This window comes from Phyllobates terribilis, unplaced genomic scaffold (genome assembly GCF_046119375.1).
Source record: "Phyllobates terribilis strain yellow unplaced genomic scaffold, ASM4611937v1 Scaffold_4__5_contigs__length_816908805, whole genome shotgun sequence".
Taxonomy (NCBI): Eukaryota; Metazoa; Chordata; class Amphibia; order Anura; family Dendrobatidae; genus Phyllobates; species Phyllobates terribilis.
Genome location: NW_027362764.1, coordinates 53,574,859 through 53,602,734, shown reverse-complemented (window position 1 = coordinate 53,602,734; position 27,876 = coordinate 53,574,859). Strand labels below are relative to the sequence as shown.

The following is a 27,876-nucleotide window of genomic DNA, read 5'->3' as shown; positions in this document are numbered from 1 at the left end:
GGCATGAGCCATTGTATCCAATGGGTCATCTGCAGTTATAGAACAAATAGGCAATGTGCACTATAAGGCCACGTTCAATATTCGGTCAGTATTTTACATCAGTATTTGGAAGCCAAAACCAGGAGTGGGTGATAAATGCAGAAGTGGTGACGAGTTTCTATTATACTTTTCCTCGGGTTGTTCCACCCCTGGTTTTGGCTTACGAATACTGATTAATATGAGGCTTAATATTGAGGGATCGATGCAGAACAAATCAGTTGTTCAGGAGTTGTTGCAGCACATCCTATGTGCAATGGACATCACTGCTGGAACCTGTAGTGCAACATGACCCGTATAGACTATAGCCTTGCATTGCTCATACAGCACTAGGCAGGTGAAGAGTTAATGCACATGATCTCTGACTTTTCCCACAGCAGCTTCCAGGCATCTCCAAGTACAGACTGGTTCCCTTAGGAATGCACTGGGGCCACAGAGCTGAGAAGACCTGCGCCCTCTAGTGGTTATTTTACAATAGCACAGCACCCTTTGCTTTATAAGCATATAGTTGACCTGTGCAGATCTAAAAGAGCTGAGTTTGTCAATTGGCACAATTTATTTTACTTGCATGATGTGTTATGGTTTTACATACATTTGCAAGTACCTAGATAACTATGAAAATGCATGAATGTTTAGATACAAACTAAACTCTGCTACATCTATATGGGTTTCAGTGGTTCATAGCACTGCTATTCCAATGTAGAATAGACAAGATTAGAGTCTACAGTGCTGATATATTCAGACCACATATAGTCACAACATATTTTACTGTGTAGGGGAATTTGCAGAATTAATTTCCCCCCCTATGATATATCCCAAGTGCAAAAAAAAAAAAACAGTCTCTTATAAGTAATAGGGCCCAAATTGCAGCTATTCTCCCCTTCACCTGACAGATGCAGCACCCCAGAAATGGCCTGAAACTATACTGATGAGGAGGAAGCACCCCTGCCAGCGTGTGCCAGGGATTTAACGTGGCACAGCATGCTGGGCTATGTGGTTCTAAAACAGATGTTACACTACAGTCTTGGGTTCCTATTCATTTTCCTATAAATATAATATTTAGTTATATCCGAGACATTGTAAAATTAGTTTACAATTGGGGTATTATTATTATTATTATTATTATTATTATTATTATTTATTATCATCATTTCACTCACAATTTTATAATTATGTTTTGACTGTTATTTCAGTATAGATTTTTAATATTATCTTTTTATACCATTATTATTAAAAGTATTATTATTATATTTTTATACATTATTATGTAAATTGTAGCATTTTACAATGGCATTATTATATCTCACTACATCATTATATTAGTTCTACAACTTTTCTTGTTTTATTATATTTGTTCTATTCATCACTATTTAGATATTATTATTATTATTATTATGTATTTGATGTATTATTATTTATTATATTTATTACTATTATATTTTATACATTATTATGTATTTTATGTATTGTTATTATTATTAATTCTATTTTAATTATTGTTATTATTATTAAATGTATTATTATGTATTTTATTATTAATATAACGAATTCTAACAATATTCCCCAGCTTCCATTCAGTATGATCATTCTTTTATTTTATAACATTAAAAATGTTAATTTTAATTTTATTTTTTTCCTCCCCTCTTTTCCATCTTCTCTGCACGTCTCCCGCACAGATCAGGTCAGTAAATTTTGCTGTTCCTATTCTATTTCCCATGGGGACTTGTATATTTGCTTAGATTAGACCAATGGGGAAGGGCTATCTGCGATCTGAGAGCCCGGTGTTGGGTACTTCATGGATGACCGACATGTTGTCCAGAATGAGCCCACCCAGATCTCCTGGGTGGGTTGGCTTTACCTGTGGGCTCACTCATATAGGGGGCAACATGGCACAGTCCCTATAAGTCCGATGTAGAATTTGGGAAAAATTTCCAAGGATTTTTGTTCTTTCATTGGACTCTGCACTTTTACTATGGATACAAATTTGCAACGTTTTTGGAATTATTATTTCTTTTCATCTTGGAAACATTTTACAGTTGTTAGAAATCCATTTGATTCATTGCTTGCATCCTGTTCTTAGTTACCATGGGATCAGGTGATTTCTCATAAGGAATAGTCATAAAACTAACAGAAAACATCTGTGGGCCTGGAATGTATTGCGGGCGGTTGCAAAAATTTGACTAGTATTTCTGTTTTGCTTTTTTTTTTTTTGCAAGTTTTTGGGCTTTATTTTTTACTTTTTTGTATGTTCTTTTTTGTTTTTACCTTTCGATTGTTTCTAGGTTGAAGGGGTAAGGAATTTTCTATGTCTTGTGATACTTGCATTGCAGTATCGATGGATACAGATGTTAACAGAGCTGAGTTTGTCATTTTGAAAAAAAACTTATTGTGATAAGTAGATTTTATATAGGACTGCATTATCTTATCACAATGCACCTGCGTAGGACTTCAGGTGATACCTGCTACATTAGGATGATACAGTGCAAAGTGTTAAATGACAAATACAGCTCTGCTACATTTATATATATATATAAGCTTAGGTTCAGCCAGTCTGCATTTTTTGGAATGTGGTGCCTCGGGTGACAGGTGCGGGCAGGTCGGGGCAATCCTTGGTAATATAATGAAAGAAGATGCTTTGCTTTGATTGACATTCTGGATACAATGTAAAGGATATACACGATGCAACAGAGTTGAGTTTGTATGCAGCGGAGCTGAGTTTAACATTTATAGTGATGTAACTCTTTGCAGCTGTATCGTTGCACATTGCAAAAATCTCCATTGCAGTCCTATGCAAATCGACAGGTAGAACACTACAATGAGCTCTGCTGATTATCAACTCAGCTCTGCAATGCTTGACAAGCTCAGCTCTGCTACATCTGTAACCACTGCTAGGTTACAGAAAATCATGTATATATTTATATGGAGTGCTGTGATAATGGCTTTGGGTGTTGTAGGTCTGACCTCAGACATTAACTGATCTTAGCCCTAAGGGGCTGCAATATTTAACCATTTAATGGCTGCGGATGGCATCGTTCAGCTTCTTCTGGTCTTTTGCTGCTGCAGACAGTTGCGGTTTTCTCAATTTGATGACGTGTTGACGCCTCTTCTTATCTGCAGGGCACAAGAGGAGATAGAGGCCCAAGAGGAGAGCAGGTAAGGAGCAAAACCACTGAAGGATTCTTAACTTTCCAGCGAATGAGGTCGTGATAGTAAATATTTACTATTTAACATTCAATATTTACAATATTCAATAAAAAAAAAACTCAATTTAAATAAAAACAGTAAACTTTTTTTTTAAGAAAACCTTAGAGTCAACGTCTACCGATTTTTTTTCTTTAGTTTTTTTTTTCTTTATTTTAATGCTCAGTTTATTTTTGTACATTTTTTTACAAACTCTTAAGAAGTTCATTGCATTTTTAGCAAAAATTTGTGTGTTTTTTTGCAGCATTTTGTCTTTTTTTTTCCATAGATAAAATAATTGCCTAAACATGGCATTAGGAAAATATAAAATATGTTACAAATAGTTCTTTCTTTGTATCTTTATTTTTATACCCATTTAGTGTATTTGTCAGTAGTACGTGTGGATTTTTTCCATGTATTTTACTATAGGCAAAAAAAAATAATTAAAAAACATATGAGTACATAGTAAAGCTACTGAAGAAGTTTGAAAAAAAAAAACACATAAAATCTGAAAAAATATCACAAAAACAAGTGTGAATTAAGTCCTAGTGTTAGTCACAGTTATAATGGGATAAACAATTATCTACCACAGGGGTAACTACAACTCCTAGAGTGCTCCAAATGAATGGAATTCTAGTTTCCTACCATATGGAGAGCCAATGGTTACAGACCACTGAGATAAACTTTCCATATATGTATTAGAGTGAAGGTATATTGACGACCTTTTTTCTCTTTTTGTTATGTTACCAGTTGAATTGAGTTTAATGGATTATAAGGGTAGTTGCCCCCATTCATGAAAAGTACCTAAACTCTGTACTATAGCCCCTGGGTCAACTTTAGCCTCCTGACTAGGGCTGTACTATATGAATCATATGAATCTTGTGTATAGTCCATATGTACACCAGATCACCATGGAGAACGTCCTCCAATATCCAGGCTTTAGGACAAGGTTGACATGGGGAATTCCTAAACATTGCAATAGACTCTAATGGGTCAACTTTAGTCTTCAGGTTTGGACTGCTTTATAGGGACTATATAGAAGTCTATACACATAGCTCAGCAACTTGTGTAGACTTTCCTATAGGCCATATGGATGTGTGTGCTGTCACCAGACCTCAATGAAGAACATCCTCCAAGTTCCAGGATTTAGTACAAGGTTGACACAGTGAATGCCTAAATTTTGTACTATAGTCTATGGGTCAACTTTAGTCTGCAGGTTGGGGCTGCTTTGTATGGACCTCATGGCCTATTCGCAAGTCATAAAACTGTAGCCAAGTTACATGTGTAGTCTACATTCATAGCTTGGCTACATTTGTAGACTTCCATATAGTCCATATGGAGATGAGTGTAGGCACCAGACATTCATGAAGAACGTCCCCAAAGATGCAGGTTTTAGGACAAGGTTGGCATAGGGAATGCCTAAACTTTGTAATAAACTCTATGCGTCAATGTTAGTCTTCAGGTTTGGACTGCTTTATAGGAAGTTCATGTAGACCATATGGACATGTGTGTAGACACCAGTACTCCATGAAGAATGTTCTGGAAACCAAATTGACAAGGCAAATGCCTTAGAAAGTCCATGTATAGTCAATGCTGGGTATAATTAGCCATACCTTTAGACCCACATAGCCAATTAGACCCAATACAAACCTAAAAGATTGATGGTTGATTCACTGTGTAGGTGTAGGTCATCTGTTGGCCTAACAGGTTGGCCAATGGTTATCAACACAATTCCCCTTGCCCATGGCTTAATATTGGATCGATCTTTCCCCCAATTTTAGCCGTATGCTTAGGGACAACTTTTGGTGTAAACCTTTGGACTTATCACTTAACTCTTTCATCTCCAACTAAGTTTTGAGTGTAAAAAAAAGCTGATTAATATGTGAGATTGTTGAGTTTTGGTACTGATTAGCACAACTTAGTAGTGAGATGCCCACATTGGTTTTTCCCAGGGCCTCCCAGGAAGACCAGGCAGAGATGGCGATGACGGACTCCCAGGCTTACCCGGACCCCCAGGCCTTCCCGGACCCCCTGGACTTGGCGGAGTAAGACATTAAGCTTATAGAAAGTAAAAATAATTGTAAAAATCTGAAATGGAAAATGTTGACAGAAAATATGTTTTCCTCTCTCCTAGAATTTTGCAGCTCAATTTGACCAATCGAAAGCTGGCGGTGAACCTGGCCCACAGGTGAGAACCATCCACATTGCAAAATAGTGTTTGTAAGGCCAGGGTATTATCTGGCCATATAGATGTAGCCAGTGATACCCTAACCTGATGCTCATTCAAGGCGGATGAAGATGGGCAGACAACACTATCAATTTAGTGTGGCAGCCTTCAGGTTGGTGGTTGCCACACCCATGCTGTTGATTTGATGGAGCCCACATTTAGACATAGGGATAGCTTGGAGAACTGTAAATACTTAAAAGATATATATAGATCAGATATTACTAAGGGGTTGCTAATAGCAAATCACATTTTTTTTATTTTTTGTAGGGTATCATGGGACCAAGAGGCCCTCCAGGACCCAACGGATCACCTGTAAGTACATCACTATCTACTGGACCATATCTTTCAATCTTTTGATAATAATGAATAGGTTTGGTATAAAAAATAATGGGACACTCACAAATTGATGGTGTATTTTTACGATCAGGAATATTGCAGTGCTGGGGATAACTTTAATAAGGGGGAGGAAGCGCTAGAATTTATTGTCCTCATAATAGATCTGCATCGGAGATAAGACAAGATGAAGATGTAAAGTAACAGTGATATAGATATTGGATAGGGAGAAACATGAAGAAACCTTATGGTAAAAGAGTAGTAAATCTCTGGGGTAATGGTGATTGAGATTATGGAGGTGAATCTCTGGGGTAAGGGTGATTTAGAATTTGGATAAGGGTAATGGAAGTTTTGGGTTAAGCTTTGGACAGGGTACTCTGTGGTTGGTGGTGATTGAGCTGTTGAATAAAGTTGGAAAGCCTTGGGATAAGGGTAATGCAGCCATTGGATAAGGGTTAAAAAGCTCAAGAGTGAAGGTGATGCAACTTGTGGATAAAGGTAGCAAAATTCTGGGGTACGGGTGATACAGCCTTTGGATAAGGGTAAAAAGTTCTGGGGTAAGGGTGATGTAGATTTTTTATTACGTTAGTAGCACTCTCGGGTATGTGTGTCATACTGTAGCTTTTGTATAGAGTAGTAAAGCTCATACGTAAGGGTGATGTACTTTTTGAATAAGGGTAGCAAAACTCTAGAGAAAAGGTCATTCAGCCTTTGGATAAGGGTAAAAATGCTCTACAGTAATGGTGATGCAACTTCTCAATAAGGGTAGCAAAGTTCTGGGGTAATGGTGATGCAACTTCTCGATAAGGGTAGCAAAGTTCTGGGGTAATGGTGATGCAACTTCTCGATAAGGGTAGCAAAGTTCTGGGGTAATGGTGATGCAACTTCTCGATAAGGGTAGCAAAGTTCTGGGGTAATAGAGATGCAACTTCTTGGATAAGGTTAAGTTTAGTAAAGTTCTGGTGTAAGGGTGTTAGAAAATATGGATAAGGGTATTAAAGTTCTCGAGTAAAGGTGATAGAAATTTTGGATAAGGGTATTAAAGCTCTGGAGTAAAGGTTATAGAAATTTTGGATAAGGGTATTAAAGCGCTGGAGTAAAGGTTGTGTAGCATTTGGATAAATTTAGTAGCGCTCTTGGGTAAGTGTGTTGTACTGTGGCTTTTGGTTCCGGTAGTAGGGCTCAAAACCAAGAATGATGACCAAGGGTAATGCAGGCATTGGTTAAAGGTAAACATTCTCCACAGTAAAGGAAATGAGACTTTTGGATAAGTATAGTAAAGCTCTGGGGGGTAAGGGGTATCTAGATTTTGTATACTGTAGCTAGAGTAGTTAAGCTGCAAATAAGATTGACAGAGCTCTTAGAAAGGGGTGCTATATCTCAGGAAGAAGAGAAGTTAAAGATAAAGTTTTGGAGAGTAGGTGATAACGGCGATGAAGCTGTTGAATGAGAAACAAGTAATGTAGGGTACAGGGGCAGACATATCATTAGTGCAGCCTGTGCAGTTGCACAGGGGCCCAAGAGGTAAGGGGGCCCATTTCTACCTCCAAAGCAGGTGAAGTTTTGCAGAGGGCCCGTATATTGTTCTTGGACAGGGGCCCTTTTCTGTCTGTGTCCACCAGTGGTAGGGTACATATAGTAGACAATTATATAGTAATCTTGGGGTGAGTGATGAGCCTTTGGGATAGGGGGTAACACAGTTCTCAAAAAAGGAACGTAAGGAACAATCTATACTTTCTATGCTGGGTATTTATTTAAAGGCAGCTTGCAGTATGGGAGAGATGCTCTTATCTATCATTCATACCCTTTCTTATCTTTTTGGGGTTTCTGTAGGGATCTCAAGGTTTCCAAGGATTGGCAGGAGAACCTGGTGAACCCGGTCAGACTGTAAGTTCCTCTTAATAATAACATTTTAACATTATGTAGTTAGAAAAGAATATTCCCATTAAAATCAAATTTTTCTTGTATTTTTAGGGTCCCTTAGGCTCCAGAGGCCCCGGTGGCCCCCCAGGAAAACCCGGTGAAGATGTAAGTACTAAGGCTGAAGCTGTGAGATGCCAAGTTATTATATTATTACTATTTACTTGTGTTGACTATAACCCCATACTTTGCTTGGCACTTTTAGGGTCATGCAGGCAAATCTGGAAGACCTGGCGAGAGAGGCCCAGTTGGTGGTCAGGTATGAGATCATTATATGTTAGTGATTTTGTCTTCCGTGAAGGTGTTCAATATTTATACCTATGATTTTCTGAATCAGGTGCTTCTTGAAGAGTAACCTCAATCAAAGCTGAAATTTCAGATGGACTTGCAAAGTTTTAGGGGTGTATTATTCATCCATAACTATCTTACCCATTAGAGCTGGCTTGGTGGAACTCACCATGTATCCACCATCATACATGGTGTGAACCATTAAATGGTCCATTTGTACTTATGAATGGAACCAATATGGGAAAAATGGTGGAGGTTCTCCGAGCCCTGAAAGTGCTCATTAGATTAAACCCTCCGCTCCTGATATTCATGGAAGCCCTAAGCCTAATATAAAATGTCTAGACCATTGAAACAAGATTTGGGCCACATGTCCATGTAGATCTCAGCTTGTATATCCAATAATGTACCCATTATTATTTTGTAGGGTACCCGTGGCTTTCCTGGAACTCCTGGTCTCCCCGGATTCAAAGGCATTAGAGTAAGTATCATTCTTATTGTAATGGGGGCCACAGAGGTCTACATGACTTATCTCACTTTCATTATGCGTTATAACGCATGATGGTGGAGGACTATGGTCAAAAGTTTGGATGGGGGCCCCTCCACTTGTTTGAAGGAGTGGAAAAATGATTATATTTACAGATATATCCCTGATAAGACCTGCCATGATGGTGATGATATAATTATAGCTCATTTCTGATACATAGTAGTATATGATATCACTGACCTATGATGTTGGCCACGCTGGTGGTGGTAGCACCAAAGTTCTTCATACATATTAAACTTAGGTCGACCATATCTGTTAATTTTGGAGTGACCAAATGACCATATAATGTGTATGATGGGACCTCCCTACTCTCCCCTAGGGTCTTGGGAGAGGAGAGAGGCTATGTCGAATTTTTACACTCTCTTGTTTTCAGAGGGAATAGTCATGACCAGAAGTGCTTGGCAGCAATTCGGCACGAGTTTGGGCATATGTATTGGGGGTTGGGTGGGATCGCTGTTGGCCGATCGTGATCGCAAGCTGAAATCAGGATAAACTTTTTGTGCCGAGTCTCTTGAAGTGGTGGTGCTTCGTGGGACATGTCCCCATTTGCCCTCCCCATAACCACGTAATAGGCATACGAGGCTACAATCTACCAATTTATTGGGTGAAATGTTTTTGGCTTGACGAACAGATAAATTGACCCGTTTTGATTTATTTCAGGGACACACTGGCAGCGATGGACAGAAGGGAGTTTCTGGTGCTTCTGGTGTGAAGGTATCTATTCTCATGATCAATAAGACTCCTGGCCTTATATTTAATAGCTATCTCTACCCAAATATGAAGTTCTATATGTAGTGGGAAGAGTATATTTTATGACATGTGAAGCGAAAAAAAAAAAAAAATGTTAGACTCAAGATGTGAACTAGTAAAAGGGACCATGACATGCTGCATTAAAAAGGTGAAAACAAGGTATAAAACAATTCTAAACAGCGCCACACCTTTCCACAGGTTGGGTCTGGTATTGCAGCTCTGCGCTAATCACTTTGATATTGCAGTTCAGCTCCATTAAACACAATTAGACAGGAGTCGCTTTGTATTTGGATGGAAACGGATTTAATTTAATGAAAATGTTCCCTAAGATGCTTTAGGATTCAGCTGTCTCTCCAGTAAGGCAGGAAGTGATGTCACAGTAACAGATAATATGGGGCGGGGCCTGACTACGACTACACTAAACTCACATCAGTAATGGTTATCAATTTTATGTTTATATTTACTTTTCCCTATAGGGTGAGAATGGTGCTAATGGTGAAAATGGATCCCCAGGTCAGGCTGTAAGTATTAAATGTTTAACTTTTACATAGTTTTTGTTGTTATTATTATTATTGGCTATTGTTATTGCTATTATTTCATTCATTTACTGTATTATGCAATTTTCACTATTTTTGTTTCAATTCATATTTTAATATCACTATATTGATATTAGTATATTTTATTGTTCCACTGTATCATGATAATGTTATTTTTGTGACTATTTTTATTTTATTGTATTTTTTCTCATTACTATATTGATTTTATTATTAGATTTTATTATTACTTTAATTTCTTACTATATTGTTATATTATTTTTCCCGTTGTTTTACATTTTATATCTAGTCTCTATTTTTTTTACTACTTATTTGAATTATGTAACAGTTTGGTTATATGTAGTAATATATTAATAACCTAGTAACTAATTATATAATGCCTAATAATATGATAATTCTAGATTGTTTATTCTTTACATTTTACTATGTTTCCACATTAGATTACATTTTATATAATAACTTGTTTTTTTTTTCCTGTGTCATATTAAAGGGTGGTCGCGGTCTCCCTGGTGAGAGAGGTCGTATTGGATCCTCCGGCCCTGCTGTAAGTAAATTAATACCTCAACAGCGATCTCTGCAATAATCACCTTAAATTGTTCTAATTAATAATGCAAGATTATAGAGAAATATTGTAAAATATTAGTAGAAGTCGTATTATTAATAATCGTATTCAATAAAAACGTTACATTTCAAGACCAAACTTTATGACTTTGTAGACATTTGGTGGCCCAAAAAAGTTTGCTCCTCCCTCCTGACCCCTGTCTTGCCTCCTCCGCATAAAATTTAAGTCCGTCCCCAAGGAAAGCCCAATTTTGGGCAGGGTTTACCTAAACCCAACCTCTTTTTACCAACATTTTCGAGGATGGTTTTTGAAAACTTGGAACAGTCCCAAACAGTCCAGGCATATAATCCACTTTTGTAAGCGAGAAGACCAACATCATCCTATGGCTGTTTCCTTCTCACTTGTAAGTTGGGCCCCTTCTTCATAGGGGCCCCATGGCGGTCACATGACCCTTGGTGGTAGGAACACCTTTGTAATATGTCATGGATGAAGCTTCAATACATACACAATTTGCTACTTTCCTTAAAGTTTTACGTCTCTCTTTTGACAGGGTGCCCGCGGAAGTGACGGTAGCAGCGGCCCAGTTGGACCCGCTGTAAGTATGACTTTTAAAATGTCTTTGTTAATGAGGAATAGTGGAAATGTGTCACATTATATGTGTGGTTTTAGGGTCACACTCTAATATAAAAAATATCTGTAATAGTATACAGTAAAAAAAAAAATGTTCAAAAATTCCCATTGAGTTAGAATTAAGGAATAAACATTAAAACAGGGCAATATTTTTTTTAATTCTACAAGTAATTAGGTTAGGACTTGGTGGATTCTTCTTTAATATATGACTTTTTTTCTGATTTTCAACTGTTTCATCTCTTTAAGGGCCCAATTGGTTCAGGCGGTTCCCCTGGTCTCTCTGGTGCACCTGGTGCTAAGGTAAGTTTGGAATTTGGTGACGTCTTACATTATATGGCTACAAATATTTTTTTGTGGGGATTTTGGTGCAACTTTATAATTGTCTTTTAACTTTTTAAAAGGGTGAAATAGGACCTTCTGGTAACACTGGCCCAGTTGGTGCTGCTGGAGGAAGAGGTGAACCCGGACCCCCTGGTGCTGTTGGCCCTGCTGGACCACCTGTAAGCACTTCTCACTTTGCACATTCGAAAGATATCATGTATGAGTGAGCACATCATTAATGAAATTTTATTATTTTTTAGGGCAACCCTGGTAACAATGGTGTCAACGGAGCAAAGGGTGCATCTGTAAGTATATATCTGGATTGTATTGGTTAAAGGGTTGTCCACGGGTTGTGAGTCTTCTTATAACTTAGCCCCATAGGACACTTGCTTCTATATTTAAGGTTCCCAACTTAGGTTCTTAACAGTAAGGAGCCACCATTGACTTCCATCTTAGTGGAAAAAAAAACAAAAACGATACAACATAGGGGGCAGGATGGAGGGTTTATTATTTTATGATGAAATGCAAAAATGAACATGTTTTTGTTTCATTTCAGGGTCTTCCTGGTGTAGCTGGTGCTCCTGGTCTTCCTGGTGGTCGCGGTATTCCTGGACCACCTGGACCTTCTGGACCTTCTGGAGCAAGAGGTCTTGTTGTAAGTGGCACTATGTACATACCACCATATAGCACAATCAGTCTGTTCTTCTGCTATACTCATGATAATTCTTTTGTCACAGGGAGATCCTGGTGTTGCTGGTTCTAAGGGAGATACCGGAGCAAAGGGTGAACCTGTAAGTAGCAGCAATCTCATTAAGGTCTATTCTAGTCATTTGTTGACCAATGATAATAGTTACATTCCCAATTGGATCCGGAAAATGTATAAATCCCTTCTTTAGCTTTTTCTTTATAGTTATCACAGTCTGTATTTTAATGCAGGGTACTTCTGGTCCTTCTGGTCCCGCCGGTCCTTCTGGGGAGGAAGGAAAGAGAGGACCTAATGGTGAAGCTGGATCTTCTGGTCCCGCTGGCAATGCTGGAATTAGAGTAAGTATGATCAGCAATGAATAATTATTAAGAATGAATATATTTCCCCAAATATCAGAGTTCAGATGTGATATCTGGATTTTTTCATAGTTAAGTGACGTTACATAGACGACATCCTTTATTGTGTGATGCATATATATCATTGTACTTATCCAGATTACTTTGGATATTCGGAGATAAACTTATAATACACAAATATTTTGCCAATAAAGCAGTGTGGGTCATCCGGACGATCAAAATACTATGAGAATGGTCAGGACTAGCCGTCAGTACTGCAGGTTATCACACTTGGAAGAGCCACTAAAGGTGTTCATACACATAAGATGAAAGTTTATCAAAGCCGCTGATTTATGTGTAAGGGGTAGTCCCAACTTTTGACTTTGACAAGTATTACTGAAACGAAGAATTGGGCATTTTACTTTTTCAACAAGCCCAATTCTTTCTTTCTACAAGAGATTAGCTGGGACAGAAAAAAAGTTTAGGAGCAGCTTTTTACTCTGTACCAACTAACATTATAAGTCGGGAGGAAAGGTAGTAGGACGAATTAGCATTAAGCTGCCAGCTATAGAGAAATGTTGTATAGGCTGGGGTTTTGTGCGCTTGTATAATATCATACAAGATCTAACTGGTGTCTTACTTATTTAAGGGTGTTCCCGGAACCCGTGGTCTGCCTGGACCTGATGGTAGAGCTGGTGGTCTTGTAAGTTAACTCCACGGTTCTATCCTATTATCGAACATTTCTTTTTATTCAAAACCATACTTTAATCCATAACTTTTACCTTATTTAGGGCCCAGCTGGTAATCGTGGTGCTTCTGGTCCTCCTGGAGCAAGAGGTCCCAATGGAGATGCTGGACGCCCTGGAGAACCCGGTCTTGTTGGAGCAAGAGTAAGTTAATCTTTTCTCAATCTATAAACCTGTCTTTTGTGTCCCATTGGAAGTTTTTCCAAAATTGTAATAGAATTATTTTATGTGTTATGTATGTACTGATTGATAATCTTATTGTTTTAGGGCCTTCCTGGTTTCTCAGGAAGCACTGGTCCTGCTGGCAAAGAAGGTCTTGCTGTAAGTTTACTACTATTTAAATTTATTTAGTTTAGTCAATTATACAGCACCATTATATTCCACACAGTATTACAGACATCATCATCTCTGTCCCCATTGGGGCTCACAATATATATTCCCTATCAGTATGTCTTTGGAGTGTGTGGGGGGGGGGACCTCTGCAGACACAGGGAAAACATACAAATACTTGGCAGATGTCATCTTTGATGGTCAGATTAAAGACCTTATACTCTAGAGGATAATATCTAGATACCCACCAATCCTATTTCTTAGGAGATTAACACCTGGATTATTTTTGTACCTTAGTCCACAATGTGTTTCAGTTTAATTAGAAGGATTTTGTTAAAGGGGTTGTCAATGGTTAGAAAAAGATGACTGCTTTCCTACAAAGATAGCACCACACCAGTACATAGTTTGATTTCCACTATATCCGAGTTGCAAAACCAAACATAACCAATGGATATTTGTGGTGCAATGTTCTTCTCATCCTGGACAAGCCCTTCAAGTAAGGGTGTTTCTCAGTGGGGTTTTTTTTGGTTATGGGTTTTGATGCTTGGTCAAGTATAGTTGGGTAACCATAGGTGAAGGCTGCATCTTGTAGAGTACATCACCCTCAAAAACTTGATGACCTTTGATATTATTATAGCTGTGCTCTATTTTGTGCTTACCTGTTTGTCTTATGTTTAAGGGTCCCCAAGGTATTGAAGGTCGCAGCGGTGCTTCTGGTCCACCTGGTCCCAGAGGTGAACCTGGTAGCATTGGATTCCCTGGACCCAAAGGTCCAAATGTAAGTATTTTACTGAAATATAATCATAAGTGTAATTGAGTGAGTAAATTAATTAAAAATAACCATACCTGACATTAACGGCGGCGTCTTCTCCACCCAGGGTGAGCCCGGAAAGAATGGAGATAAAGGAAACCAAGGTCTTGCTGGAAACAGAGTAAGTACAATATCTAAAGTAATTTCAAGTAAGTTGTATGTAGACTGAAGACTAGAGTCCTAGTAGAGATGGTGTAGACTTTAGTCCTGGTTAGTTGATGCTACATCTTGGTAAAACATTTTTGTTTTAAAATATAATTAGCCGGTGACAGAAGAGCCACTTGCTAGTTACCTTTGGTGCAATCTACATTGCAGCTACTATAGACCTCAAGTCACGATTTTTGATAATGGCAGTAAAATTCAGTGAATGTTGTTGGATTTCCTTAATTTCAATGTATTTGTTTTTAGGGAGCCCCAGGTCCCGATGGAAACAATGGTGCCCAAGGTCCCATAGGTCTTGGTGTAAGTTGAATTTTCTAACACCTTTTTTGGCAATCTCCTTTAAAGAACATAAAACAAAACTTCTTTCCGGAGAAAGATCTAAAATAACTCATATTTCCTGTATTTTGACTTCAGGGTCCTCAAGGAGAAAAGGGTGAACAAGGTCCAGCTGGTGCCGCAGGTTTCCAGGTAAGAACTTCTCACTATTATCTTAATACAATATGAAGAATAGTATCTCGATCCATGCATACAATTATTAACCACTGTTCATTCTGTGATGATAGGGTCTACCAGGTCCCGGTGGTCCTCCAGGAGAAGTTGGCAAACCCGGTGAAAGAGTAAGTTACCAATTAATATAAATTCACAGTCGTCCAGTAGACACCATTTATGGGTTTGGTAACATCTTGCCCATTTGTTACGTAATTCAGATATTTATTATTTCCCATAGTTTTGTCCAAAGATCCAAGACCTCAAAGGAAGTCATAATCCAAGTCCCCTTTGCACAAAAGCTAGGGCCAATTTCATAGGAAGCAAATTATCATACCAATTTTTTTTTGGGAGTTTGGGAACACTGTAGAAAATCAAAGCAAACATGGTGGGAATTTGCATACCCCATGTTGTAGATGTTTTCTTGGTCGGATTTTGATTCATCGAGTCACCAAATGACTTCAGAAGACTTTTATGATATGATGTGGTTTTCTCCATGACCAATAGTATGTTCATTATGGGCTGCAGTCCCTTGGAGAATTTCTTTTTATATCTCCAAAGCATTCTACAAGAAAGCCCATTTTTTTCAAACTGACTCCATCTAAGAGAGACTTGATTGTCAATATCTTTCCCATGTTAACTAATATTTTTATATTTTTTTCTAGGGTGCCCCTGGTGATTTTGGCCCTGCTGGTGTTGCTGGTACAAGAGTGAGTATTACAATAAATTATTTTGGTCTTCTTCCGCCATCTTTCTCCATTGTGTATCTCTGAGAAAAACTTTTCCATATGTTGAGTGGTCTGTAAAAAATGTATATAGTGCATAATGCTAGTTCTATTATTGTTTTTAGGGTGAGCGTGGTAACCCTGGTGAGAGTGGAGCTGCTGGCCCACTTGGAGCTCTCGGACCCCGTGGACCTACTGGTGCCCCTGGAACTGATGGAAACAAAGTAAACATTTTTTATTATTATTATTGCTTAGAAATAGTCAATTCCTTAAATGCAACTTTTTGAAAGACACAAGTATAGTAATAAGCAAACATCTCTCAATTCTGAGAGTGGTCAATGATGAAAAATTATCATTATCTAAAGCCGTATAGTGAGCATTTGCACTAATGTGATGGAGCCAAATTATGGTTATATAATTAGTTCTTGCATAATTTCTACGATCAGTTTTGTGATATGCATTGGTAAAGATGTGGCAGTAATCATAGATTATGGCTGTACTATCCACCTGCAACCATAGTGTTTCATTACTGATCTAGATAATCTGAATAATCAAATTCAGAAGTAAGCAAAATTATTACAGTGGTCCCCATAGGTGGTCATTGATCGAAATTATTATATTTATCACAAATTTTCCTAGTGGCCAAAAAAATATTTACCCAAATATTATTATGGCATCTACTGTAGATTTGTCATGGTTTAGTGACGTTACATTGACAATGTTTTTCTTTGTATGATATACAAAGTATGTATTTCTATACTCATCAGGATTACCGTTGATGTATGGTTATAGATATAATACACTAATATGTTTGAAAAAAAATAGTTATTGATAAAGGGAAAATCAAAAATTGTGATAGGTCCAGGTCAGGGATAAGTGCATGACAAAGGGTTTGGGAAAACGCCAAATAAAGGGTCAAGTGTCATGCTGTGTCATCACAGGTTCTAAACTAGTCATAACACAATATTTTAGTTTTACATTTTCTAATTGATTTTACATTGTAATGATATAACTCATCTAGGGAGAACCTGGTGCTGCTGGTCTGAATGGAGGTCTTGGACCCTCAGGCCCTGCTGGAATCCCAGGCGAGAGAGGTACCGCTGGAGTCCCAGGAGGCAAGGGTGAAAAGGTAACGCATTAAAAAAAAACTTTATTGAAAGGCACCCAGCATTTGGAGTAATGATATACTGATATTGGCCTTTTCCATAGAACCCAATCATGACCATGACTGGTGAAAATACTCAATATGACTATTTGATTCACAGGGAGATGCTGGCAATTCTGGAGATTATGGTAGCCCTGGAAGAGATGGTGGTCGTGTGAGTATATTGTAATCTATTATTTTAGTTCTCCCACCTCTATCCTTCCTAGTATGTATCCCTTCCAAAACCGTTACCGCTTCACAAATATTTTGGATATACTCCTGCAATTCAATATGTATTATTTTCTGACTCTACGGTTACATGCTAACATATGCAACTGATCACAGCTTTGCACTAATATGTGCTGTACCCAACTATACAATATCTGATAAGCACCCAAGCCCAACTCTACACCAGTACATACCCAGTCTTAACATCTGATATGTACACAAACCAAACTCTACACTTATACGTACTCAACACTAAAATATCTGATATATACCCATACCCAACTCTACACTAATACGTTCCCCAATCTACAATATCTGATATGTACCTATACCCAACTCTACACAAATACATTCCCCAATCTACAATATCTGATATGTACCCATACCCAACTCTACACGAATACGTTCCCCAATCTACAATATCTGATATGTACCCATGCCCAACTCTACACGAATACGTTCCCCAATCTACAATATCTCATATGTACCTATACCCAACTCTACACAAATACGTTCCCCAATCTACAATATCTGATATGTACCCATACCCAACTCTACACAAATACATTCCCCAATCTACAATATCTGATATGTACCCATACCCAACTCTACACGAATACGTTCCCCAATCTACAATATCTCATATGTACCTATACCCAACTCTACACAAATACGTTCCCCAATCTACAATATCTGATATGTACCCATACCCAACTCTACACAAATACATTCCCCAATCTACAATATCTGATATGTACCCATACCCAACTCTACACAAATACATTCCCCAATCTACAATATCTGATATGTACCCATACCCAACTCTACATTAATATGTTCCTCAAACTACAATATCTCATATGTACCCATACCCAACTCTACACGAATACGTTCCCCAATCTACAATATCTCATATGTACCTATACCCAACTCTACACAAATACATTCCCCAATCTACAATATCTGATATGTACCCATACCCAACTCTACACGAATACGTTCCCCAATCTACAATATCTGATATGTACCCATACCCAACTCTACACGAATACGTTCCCCAATCTACAATATCTGATATGTACCCATACCCAACTCTACACTAATATGTTCCCCAATCTACAATATCTGATATGTACCCATACCCAACTCTACACAAATACATTCCCCAATCTACAATATCTGATATGTACCCATACCCAACTCTACACAAATACATTCCCCAATCTACAATATCTGATATGTACCCATACCCAACTCTACACAAATACATTCCCCAATCTACAATATCTGATATGTACCCATACCCAACTCTACATTAATATGTTCCTCAAACTACAATATCTGATATGTACCCATACCCAACTCTACACGAATACGTTCCCCAATCTACAATATCTGATATGTACCCATACCCAACTCTACACAAATACATTCCCCAATCTACAATATCTCATATGTACCTATACCCAACTCTACACAAATACGTTCCCCAATCTACAATATCTGATATGTACCTATACCCAACTCTACACAAATACGTTCCCCAATCTACAATATCTGATATGTACCTATACCCAACTCTACACTAATATGTTCCACAATCTACAATATCTGATATGTACCCATACCCAACTCTACACTAATATGTTCCACAATCTACAATATCTGATATATACCCATACCCAACTCTACACGAATACGTTCCCCAATCTACAATATCTGACATGTACCCATACCCAACTCTACACTAATATGTTCCCCAATCTACAATATCTGATATGTACCCATACCCAACTCTACACAAATACATTCCCCAATCTACAATATCTGATATGTACCCATACCCAACTCTACACTAATATGTTCCCCAATCTACAATATCTGATATGTACCCATACCCAACTCTACACGAATACGTTCCCCAATCTACAATATCTGATATGTACCCATACCCAACTCTACATTAATATGTTCCCCAATCTACAATATCTGATATGTACCCATACCCAACTCTACACAAATACATTCCCCAATCTACAATATCTGATATGTACCCATACCCAACTCTACACTAATATGTTCCCCAATCTACAATATCTGATATGTACCCATGCCCAACTCTACACTAATATGTTCCCCAATCTACAAAATCTGATCTGTACCCATGCCCAACTCTACACTAATATGTTCCCCAATCTACAATATCTGATATGTACCTATACCCAACTCTACACAAATACATTCCCCAATCTACAATATCTGATATGTACCCATACCCAACTCTACACTAATATGTTCCCCAATCTACAATATCTGATATGTACCCATACCCAACTCTACACTAATATGTTCCCCAATCTACAATATCTGATAGGTACCCATGCCCAACTCTACACTAATATGTTCCCCAAACTACAAAATCTGATCTGTACCCATACCCAACTCTACACAAATACGTTCCCCAAACTACAAAATCTGATATGTACCCATACCCAACTCTAAACCAATACGTTCCCCAAACTACAAAATCTGATATGTACCCATACCGAACTCTACACTAATACATTCCCCAAACTACAAAATCTGATATGTACCCATACCCAACTCTAAACCAATACGTTCCCCAAACTACAAAATCTGATATGTACCCATACCCAACTCTACACTAATACGTTCCCCAAACTACAAAATCTGATCTGTACCCATACCGAACTCTACACTAATACATTCCCCAAACTACAAAATCTGATATGTACCCATACCCAACTCTAAACCAATACGTTCCCCAAACTACAATATCTGATATGTACCCAACTTTCATTAACTGATAGGTACCCAAACATAACCCTACACTAATACATACCCAATTCTCAATATCTGATATGTACCGTAGCCCAACTCTACACTAATACATACCCAACTCTTAATATCTGATATGAACCCATACCCAACTCTACACTGACACTTACCAACTCTACACTAATATGTTCCCCAAACTACAATATCTGATATGTACCCATACCCAACTCTAAACTAATATATACCCAACTCTCAATATCTGATATGAACTCATACCCAACTTTCAATAACTGATAGGTACCCAAACACAACCCTACACTAATACATACCCAGCTCTCAATATCTGCTATGTACCATAGCCAAACTCTACACTAATATGTACCCAACTCTCAAGATCTAATATGTACCCATACCCAACTCTACACTCATACGTTCCCAATTCTCAATATCTGATATGTACCCATAACCAACTCTACACTACACTAATACATATCCAGCGCTCAATATCTGATGTATGGTTCTTCTTGCCAATACTACGCTATCTTATATTCATCCCACCCTGACTCTACACTATCTATAATGCACTCCCTCTCAAGCCTCGAAAATAGAGAATATACCTCTATCCATTTTTCCATCCTCTTGTCATCACTTTATGGGGTCTTTTATGGCCCTTATTCCAATTTTACTACCCTACATCAATCATCAGGGTTGGGTCAGAAGAGGAGGGGCATTTCTGAGCCAACGTACAGATACAAGATAACACAGCCTAGACATCTCAGCTGGGAATTGCTTTCCTAAGAGACTTCCATGTTATAGAAAAGTCCATTTACATACGGGAGAGCTGTGACAACCCACCATCAATAGTTGCCATACTCTGGCTTCTGGTTAACCATAATAGATACCATGAACACCTGAAATCTATAAGGATTCAGATATGACTTTTTCCTATTTTCTATCTATTTCTCACCCTTTGCTTTGACATTGTTTTCTTATTTTGCTCTGTATAGGGTCCTGCCGGTGCTAGTGGTGCCCCCGGTCCAGCTGGAAGTCCCGGTGACAGGGTAAGGATGTAATCCGGATACAATATAAGAATCCATTCCACTATAATATTACACTACAATTATCATCTACTCTGACTTTATTATTTGGTTTCTTTCTTTTTTTTTTTTTTTAGGGTGAATCTGGACCTGCCGGTCCTTCTGGTAACGCTGGTCCCCGTGGTGTTTCTGTAAGTGATATCTGTTATAATAAATCGATTTACGTATCTCAAGAATAGATAAAGAGTAAACTGATCATTGTTCTTCTTTTACTCAATCCAGGGTGAACGTGGTGAAGCTGGCCCCGCTGGTCCGACTGGTTTTGCTGGACCCCCTGTAAGTAACTGGATTTTTTAAAGTGCCGCCCATTGATTTTGACTCTACTCACTCTGATTACAATGGACTAATATGTTGCTGCGATATATTCCCTAGGGTGCTGCTGGTCATGCTGGAGTTAAGGGAGAGAGAGGTCCAAAGGGAATCAAAGGAGAAGTTGGTTCTTCTGGCCCACTCGGTCCCGCTGGTGCTGTTGGACCTGCTGTAAGTAACTTGTTCTCAAAGCATTGGGGGATGGTAATGTTCGGAGCAATATAATGGGTTACAGACCAGGTAAATATACGGTTACCTCTACTAGACCGCTTTCCCGAACCATAGTGGCTTGGTAACCCAAGAGAGGTCAAATGAGTAAAATCTGTTTGTCTTTTGCTCAGGGTCCCAATGGAGCTGCTGGATCCCCTGGTGCTCGTGGTGATGCTGGTCCTTCTGTAAGTCAACGGCTTTAATACAATAATGTTAGGATTACCGTGAAGTTTTTTGAAAAAAAGCATCAACTATACATCACATATCCCAATTATAGGGTGCAACTGGATTCCCTGGCCCTGCTGGAAGAGTTGGTGCTCCCGGACCAGCTGTAAGTGCACAAGCAATTTCTTTTCCATTGGCAATTTTAATTTCATTGGCAATTAATTTGATAATGGTTTATTATCATAAACGAGTTGTAATAGTTGTAACTGGTTACATCAATGCACTTTATAACGAAAGTCTAGAAGATGTCACCATCGGTTGGTTCTTAGAGAAGAACATTTCTCCTGAGGAGTCCCAACACAAAACACAAGGTTTATAGGCTGTTTCCTTATATATATTTGCTGATCCTTTTAATGAAAGGTAAAAAGAAGTTAAAAAAAAGTTGTAAAAAAAATGGGAAAATACAATTTTCCAAGAAGATGCAACACAACATCCTGCACTCTACGACTGTGATGCTTTCACTATGACACATCTATCTTCCCATTACTTACTAGAGCAGAAGAATATACTCGGGATTTTCTTTCCATAATTTTTCACACTATATCTATAGATAAAATGTTTTTCCCCCTTGTAGGGTATCGTTGGCCCTTCAGGCTCAACTGGTTTCGCTGGCAAAGATGGTCCAAGAGGTCCACGTGGTGACAGTGGCCCAGTTGGTCGCCCTGGTGAGCAAGGTCATCTTGGCCCTCAAGGTCTGGCTGGAGATAAGGGTCCTTCTGGAGAAAGCGGTCCCGCTGTAAGTATAAATTATGAATTTAAAAAGAAAACTTTACAATGATAAAAAAAAGGGTAAAAAAAAAACTAAACACTCAGATGGTCAAGAATATTATTGCTGATGATGATTACAGGTCTTCACCAATATTTTTTGTCTACACATTAAATATATATCTACTTTTTATATAATTTTCTAAACAGTTAAAAATACTATTTATTTTTTATCCATACAGATTTTTCTTCTTTTAGCTTTTACTACATATAGGGCCCAATTCATTATTACATTTGCGCCTATTTTATTTTTGCCCAGTTTTTCCCATTGTGAGGATGTTTTTTTTTCATCTAAATTCTTCTTTAAAGTTTTCAACTTGTTCTTTTCTTTGTAGTTTTTTTTTTCTTCTCTATTTGCCCCGGTGGGCATTGTTTTTTGTAATCCAGATGCATTATTTGCAATTTTTTAATTAGTCACAAATGTGCTCCAATTCCTGCCTGGAGTGAGTGATTTATTTCTTTATTTTCCGTGTACAAATGTTAGAGTTGCGTGCAAAATGTTTACGGATAAGGCGACTTTTTTATTTAAAAAAAAAAGTTAAAAATAGGGAGTATTTTTTATTTGTGATATTTTAATAAATCGCTAAATTTTTGTGCAAATGTGCTCCAATTTATGCCAGGAGTGATTTTTGCTTTCTTTTTGGCATATTTGCGTGCAAATGTTAAGAGTTGCTCGCAAAATTTAATATATATATTTTTTTTAAATAAAGAGTTAGTTTTTTTTATGTCCCATTTTGATGAATTTGGTGGGGAAAAAAAGGCAATGAATGCCAGACGAAAAAAGAAAAGTGACTTTCCAAAAAAATATGCAAAAGATGAATCCCGGACAGTTTTCTTTAATCTTCAACGCCTTCTGCTCTGAAAATTGACCTGTGAGGTTTTACAGTATGCATTGCTCATTTATTATGAGTTTTTCTGTTTCTTTCGCGTGACCATAGGGTGCACCTGGTTCTGCTGGTCCCTCTGGTGTTCTTGGTGCTCGCGGTATCGTTGGTCTTCCTGGTACAAGAGGAGAGCGCGGTCTTCCAGGCGGAGCTGGTCCCAATGTAAGTACCCTAAAACTGAAGATAAAGTAGCTCCTGATCAAGTAACATGATATTGGAAATAAAAAGTAGTGGATAATCTTGATAGTAATTTAAAAAGAAAAAAAGTAAACTCCAGTAGACAATATAAATAGGCATGTTTAAAAATCTTAAATGATACATTTGTTTGTTTTTTCTTGTATAGGGCGAGTCTGGTCCTGCTGGTCTTGCTGGTGCTGCAGGTTCTCGTGGTTCTTCTGGTAATGTTGGATCCCCTGGTCCCGTTGGCCATGCTGGTGAAGCCGGTCGTGATGTGAGTATATTCTTTTTTTTTCCTTTAGAAAGGATTTTATAATAAAGTGATGGTCATATCACGTAATGGATTAGTCAGATGTGGTCAATTAGTTTCCCATAGTTTCGACAATTTCCCATCTCACGGTTCATTCTTATCGAAGCCGTAACGAAATCATGTTCAAATATAATGTGTCCAAAAATTATCCCACAACCATGACCCATTCCAACATTTCTCTTCCTATAAAGATCCTGAAGACCCAAATCCAACCTGTTCTCGAATCCAAAACTAAGGTTGTCCTCTCTTCTTTGTACGGTCATTTCTCAAAAACGAAACACCTCTATTTTATTCTAGGGCCACCCTGGTAGTGATGGTCCTCCCGGCCGCGATGGTCTTGCTGGCCCCAAGGTAAGTTTGGACTATTTTTTACATCTATGACGTAGAATATTAATTTCTCTGTTGAGCAACTTCTTTAAAAAAAAAATAAAAAAATTGTGTTTTTGTTTTAGGGAGAACGTGGTTATCCTGGTAATACTGGTCCCTCTGGTCTTGCTGGTGCTCCCGGTGCCCTCGGTTCTTCTGGTCCTGCTGGTAAATCTGGAAACCGCGGTGAATCTGTAAGTTGAAACTTGATGAATTTGCACTTTTAGGGTAGATTGTCTGGGCAAGATAAATTAAATGGGGATATATAATATTTACAAAGTATTATTGCAACTTTTTGATGTATCAATTAGTGCCGCCATATGGTGTATCTGTGCAGATGGGTATTTTTCCCTCCTATATGTCTAGAAAGTCATACCGCCATAATAGAGCAACAAGAAACATGCCACAATTTTTTTCCTCCCAGATTTTGGATAAGTCAGTGAGAAAAAAAAAATACCTTGTGCTCCTGTATGGAATAGAAGTCACCAAAATTGGTGACAGATCTGTAATATGGTCACTTTTTTAGCTTAATTGTACCTGCACTATAAGTTCAGAAAAAAAGATTTGCAGTACCCTGGTCCAGTGGACATCGAACCAGAGCCCTGGAAACCTCTTCCGAATTTGCTCCCATCCTTGGCACCTCTTCTGATTTGTAGGTCTGGTGCAACTTCATTGTTGCGTCACACCAGGCTGACTAATAAAAAAAAAAGGCACCGGGGGTGCTAGCAGGTAGGAACAGTCACAGGGCTCTGGTTTGGCAGCCAGGTTTGGGCTACCAACGTGGTCCTGGCATCAGGATCCTGCAAATCATTTTGCTAATTTCTGCTCAGTATCCTTTAATCTAATAAATCAATTTTCAGTCCTAATTAAAAATCTACTATTTTGTGTTTACAGCTCCTATACTGACCTATGTGTCTCCATAGTAACAGACTACAAATAAACCCTGTGTAGTCTGATCTACATCTGTCAATTTATAATCTTTTTGGTTTCCATCAGGAATGTTTCATAGTCAGTTCTTCCGGGTTGGTTCCTACTCGTTCTACCAATTACTTTTTAGATATTATTACGTGGCATATAATGTATTAATATAATAATTGTTTAGATAAATTGTGATTTACCGTACCCAAATTTTCCACTTTGGTAAATGCTTTGCAAATCTGTTTCTTTATTTTAGGGTCCATCTGGTCCTTCTGGTTCAGTCGGTCCTGCTGGTGCAAGAGGCCCTGCTGTATGTATAATTTTAATCTAAATATTCTAGAAATATTATCATTTTAGATTGACACCTTAATGGCTTCAAAACCCTTGTGCCCAATCCGAGAATAAGAAAACCCAATATTGAATATTTAGGGATTTGGGGTTATTAAATGGGATCCATGACTACTAGCTCCAACAGAGAGTGGCTAAAGAAAGATCAATCATCTCTCTGGGGGATCCAAAGAGTCTATGTCCTACATAGAACTAGCCAAATTTCAATGGACGCCATGCAATACTGTATTTCTCCTGTGGGGGTGCTCCAGAAATATTTAACACTTGGTGTCAGGTTCTCCTTTAGATTGATGAGGATCCCAACAGTAAGATCTCAACTACTCAGTTTATTGCTAGGGAAATCTTCAGACCAAAAAAAAGTTTTTTTTTCCCAAGTGGACAACGCCTTTAAAGGGGTATTCCCATCTCAGACGTCTATGACATGTTCACATGATATGGTACCCGCTCTCAAGAATGGGACCCGAATGTAAAGTTGGCATTGAAAGCACAGCTCTCCATTCTCTTCTGTAGAGGAAGGTTGGAGGCAAAAGTGCATTTAGATAGGACCAACCTTGGCCCGTTAACGAGGACTGATTAACTATACAAAACGCTCATTTACTGGCTTTTTTACACAGTCCAATAAAAGCTGATGGTAGCATTAGTTCTTGACGAACATTATTTGTTTTTATTAGGGTCCTCAAGGTCCCCGTGGTGACAAGGGTGAAGGTGGTGAGAGAGGAGGTAGAGGTCTCGATGGTCGCAAAGGACACAATGGTTTACAAGGTCTTCCCGGCCCCCATGTGAGTAACATGTGTACCATATATAATAGATAATGGAATTTTCAACCATCTTTAGATCTGTATGTTAAATCTAACATTTCTTTTTACCTTTGCCATCAGGGTATTGCAGGAGAGACTGGTCCCGCAGGCTCTGTTGGTCCATCTGGCCCTCGTGTATGTAAATTTAATTCAACCTCATAAATAATAATCCGTCAAATTATTATTTTTTATTTGAATTTCTAGTATTCATTTTTTTTTTTGTGTGTGTCGGGCATTTTAGGGTCCCGCTGGTCCATCTGGTCCTCCAGGCAAAGAAGGTCGTTCTGGACATGCTGGTGCCATTGGTCCCGTTGGTCCCCGTGGTGCACCTGGTTACGCTGGTCCCATGGTAAGTAGTTTGATTTTATTTTTCAGTCTCAAAAAGTCTCACTTATGAAATTCTGGTATAAGACAAATCTGTGAGCTTCATGTCTTTGGACAAACTAATCAGACATATGATTTGCATGTTGCAGTTTTAAAGACTGGGCTAATGATTACTTTTAATGTTACATAGGGTCCTCCTGGTCCCCCTGGTCCTCCTGGCCACGCTGGTTCATCTGGTGGTGGATATGAACATGATGGAGGTGAATTCTATAGAGCTGACCAACCTGTTCGCAGACCCAAGGATTATGAAGTCGATGCTACTTTGAAATCTCTGAACAACCAGATCGAAACCATCCTGCTCCCAGAAGGCTCAAGAAAGAACCCAGCACGCACCTGCCGCGACCTAAGACTCAGCCACCCCGACTGGACTAGCGGTATGTACAAGCGTAGGAAAGTGCCTGGCAGACGTTTCATTCATAATTTTTATCTTTTTTATCTTGGCCACCTCAGTATCTGCTTTGGACAACCATTGCTCCAACTAAATGTCCACCTATGTCTAGTGGTTAAAGAGATTGTCCCATCAACAACATGTATCCCTCACCCACAGAATAGGTGATGAATTCACTGTATGGTCAAGGGTCCCGTGATCAGACCTTGCAAACTAGCACGCATGCGTAACCACCACTCCTAAGATAGTGAATGAATTGCTGGTTAAGCATGCGCATTACTACTGTTCACGTTAGGGATACAGGACTCGTGTTTTTAGGATTGGTGGGGATACCATTGGTTAGACGTCAACTAATCATACATTTATCACCTACCCAATAGAAAGGGATTGTATCCTCATAGAATCAGAGGTATTTCACCTCAGGTAGTTTTGGGTAGAAAGTCAAGAAAAATGAAAAAATGGAAACAATATTAAGGTGCCATCCAAAAAACAATGACCTCTGTGATGTTTTCCTATTTTACAGGATTCTACTGGATTGACCCTAACCAAGGCTGCTCTTCTGATGCCATCAGAGTGTTCTGCGACTTCTCTAGTGGTGAGACCTGCATCCACGCCAACCCAGACAGCATCCCACAGAAGAACTGGTACATCAACAAGTCTAACAAGAAGCACGTCTGGTTCGGTGAAACCATCAATGGTGGCACACAGGTGACTCTTTAGTTCCAGCAACCTTGGGGACTATCCCAGAATTAAGGGCCACTTTTATAGAAATGGGACCTCAGGCTATTTAGTGGATGCGATCCTTCATTCTCAGGATCAAAGAAGGTCTTAAGTTGGGGTCATGGGGCCGATCTGCAGAGAAGCTCCATACAAGTGAATAG

At 38.5% G+C, this 27,876-nt stretch overlaps 1 protein-coding gene across 1 annotated transcript in view; it reads left to right on the top strand.

Annotated features, from left to right (window-relative positions):
* COL1A2 (collagen type I alpha 2 chain) overlaps positions 1-27,876 on the top strand; it is a 30,772-nt gene that overhangs the window by 824 nt on the left and 2,072 nt on the right. Inside the window, exons 2-48 of the mRNA XM_073677338.1 lie at positions 2,382-2,401; positions 5,169-5,261; positions 5,351-5,404; positions 5,711-5,755; positions 7,610-7,663; positions 7,751-7,804; positions 7,902-7,955; positions 8,409-8,462; positions 9,189-9,242; positions 9,755-9,799; positions 10,323-10,376; positions 10,945-10,989; positions 11,271-11,324; positions 11,426-11,524; positions 11,606-11,650; positions 11,902-12,000; positions 12,083-12,136; positions 12,282-12,389; positions 13,036-13,089; positions 13,178-13,276; positions 13,400-13,453; positions 14,142-14,240; positions 14,341-14,394; positions 14,682-14,735; positions 14,850-14,903; positions 14,999-15,052; positions 15,587-15,631; positions 15,772-15,870; positions 16,668-16,775; positions 16,912-16,965; positions 20,825-20,878; positions 20,992-21,045; positions 21,137-21,190; positions 21,287-21,394; positions 21,565-21,618; positions 21,711-21,764; positions 22,233-22,394; positions 23,362-23,469; positions 23,651-23,758; positions 24,092-24,145; positions 24,247-24,354; positions 25,335-25,388; positions 26,098-26,205; positions 26,305-26,358; positions 26,465-26,572; positions 26,738-26,981; positions 27,519-27,703. Coding sequence (XP_073533439.1) covers positions 2,382-2,401; positions 5,169-5,261; positions 5,351-5,404; positions 5,711-5,755; positions 7,610-7,663; positions 7,751-7,804; positions 7,902-7,955; positions 8,409-8,462; positions 9,189-9,242; positions 9,755-9,799; positions 10,323-10,376; positions 10,945-10,989; positions 11,271-11,324; positions 11,426-11,524; positions 11,606-11,650; positions 11,902-12,000; positions 12,083-12,136; positions 12,282-12,389; positions 13,036-13,089; positions 13,178-13,276; positions 13,400-13,453; positions 14,142-14,240; positions 14,341-14,394; positions 14,682-14,735; positions 14,850-14,903; positions 14,999-15,052; positions 15,587-15,631; positions 15,772-15,870; positions 16,668-16,775; positions 16,912-16,965; positions 20,825-20,878; positions 20,992-21,045; positions 21,137-21,190; positions 21,287-21,394; positions 21,565-21,618; positions 21,711-21,764; positions 22,233-22,394; positions 23,362-23,469; positions 23,651-23,758; positions 24,092-24,145; positions 24,247-24,354; positions 25,335-25,388; positions 26,098-26,205; positions 26,305-26,358; positions 26,465-26,572; positions 26,738-26,981; positions 27,519-27,703 — 3,584 coding nt within the window. The remainder of the gene's footprint in view (positions 1-2,381; positions 2,402-5,168; positions 5,262-5,350; positions 5,405-5,710; positions 5,756-7,609; positions 7,664-7,750; positions 7,805-7,901; positions 7,956-8,408; positions 8,463-9,188; positions 9,243-9,754; positions 9,800-10,322; positions 10,377-10,944; positions 10,990-11,270; positions 11,325-11,425; positions 11,525-11,605; positions 11,651-11,901; positions 12,001-12,082; positions 12,137-12,281; positions 12,390-13,035; positions 13,090-13,177; positions 13,277-13,399; positions 13,454-14,141; positions 14,241-14,340; positions 14,395-14,681; positions 14,736-14,849; positions 14,904-14,998; positions 15,053-15,586; positions 15,632-15,771; positions 15,871-16,667; positions 16,776-16,911; positions 16,966-20,824; positions 20,879-20,991; positions 21,046-21,136; positions 21,191-21,286; positions 21,395-21,564; positions 21,619-21,710; positions 21,765-22,232; positions 22,395-23,361; positions 23,470-23,650; positions 23,759-24,091; positions 24,146-24,246; positions 24,355-25,334; positions 25,389-26,097; positions 26,206-26,304; positions 26,359-26,464; positions 26,573-26,737; positions 26,982-27,518; positions 27,704-27,876) is intronic.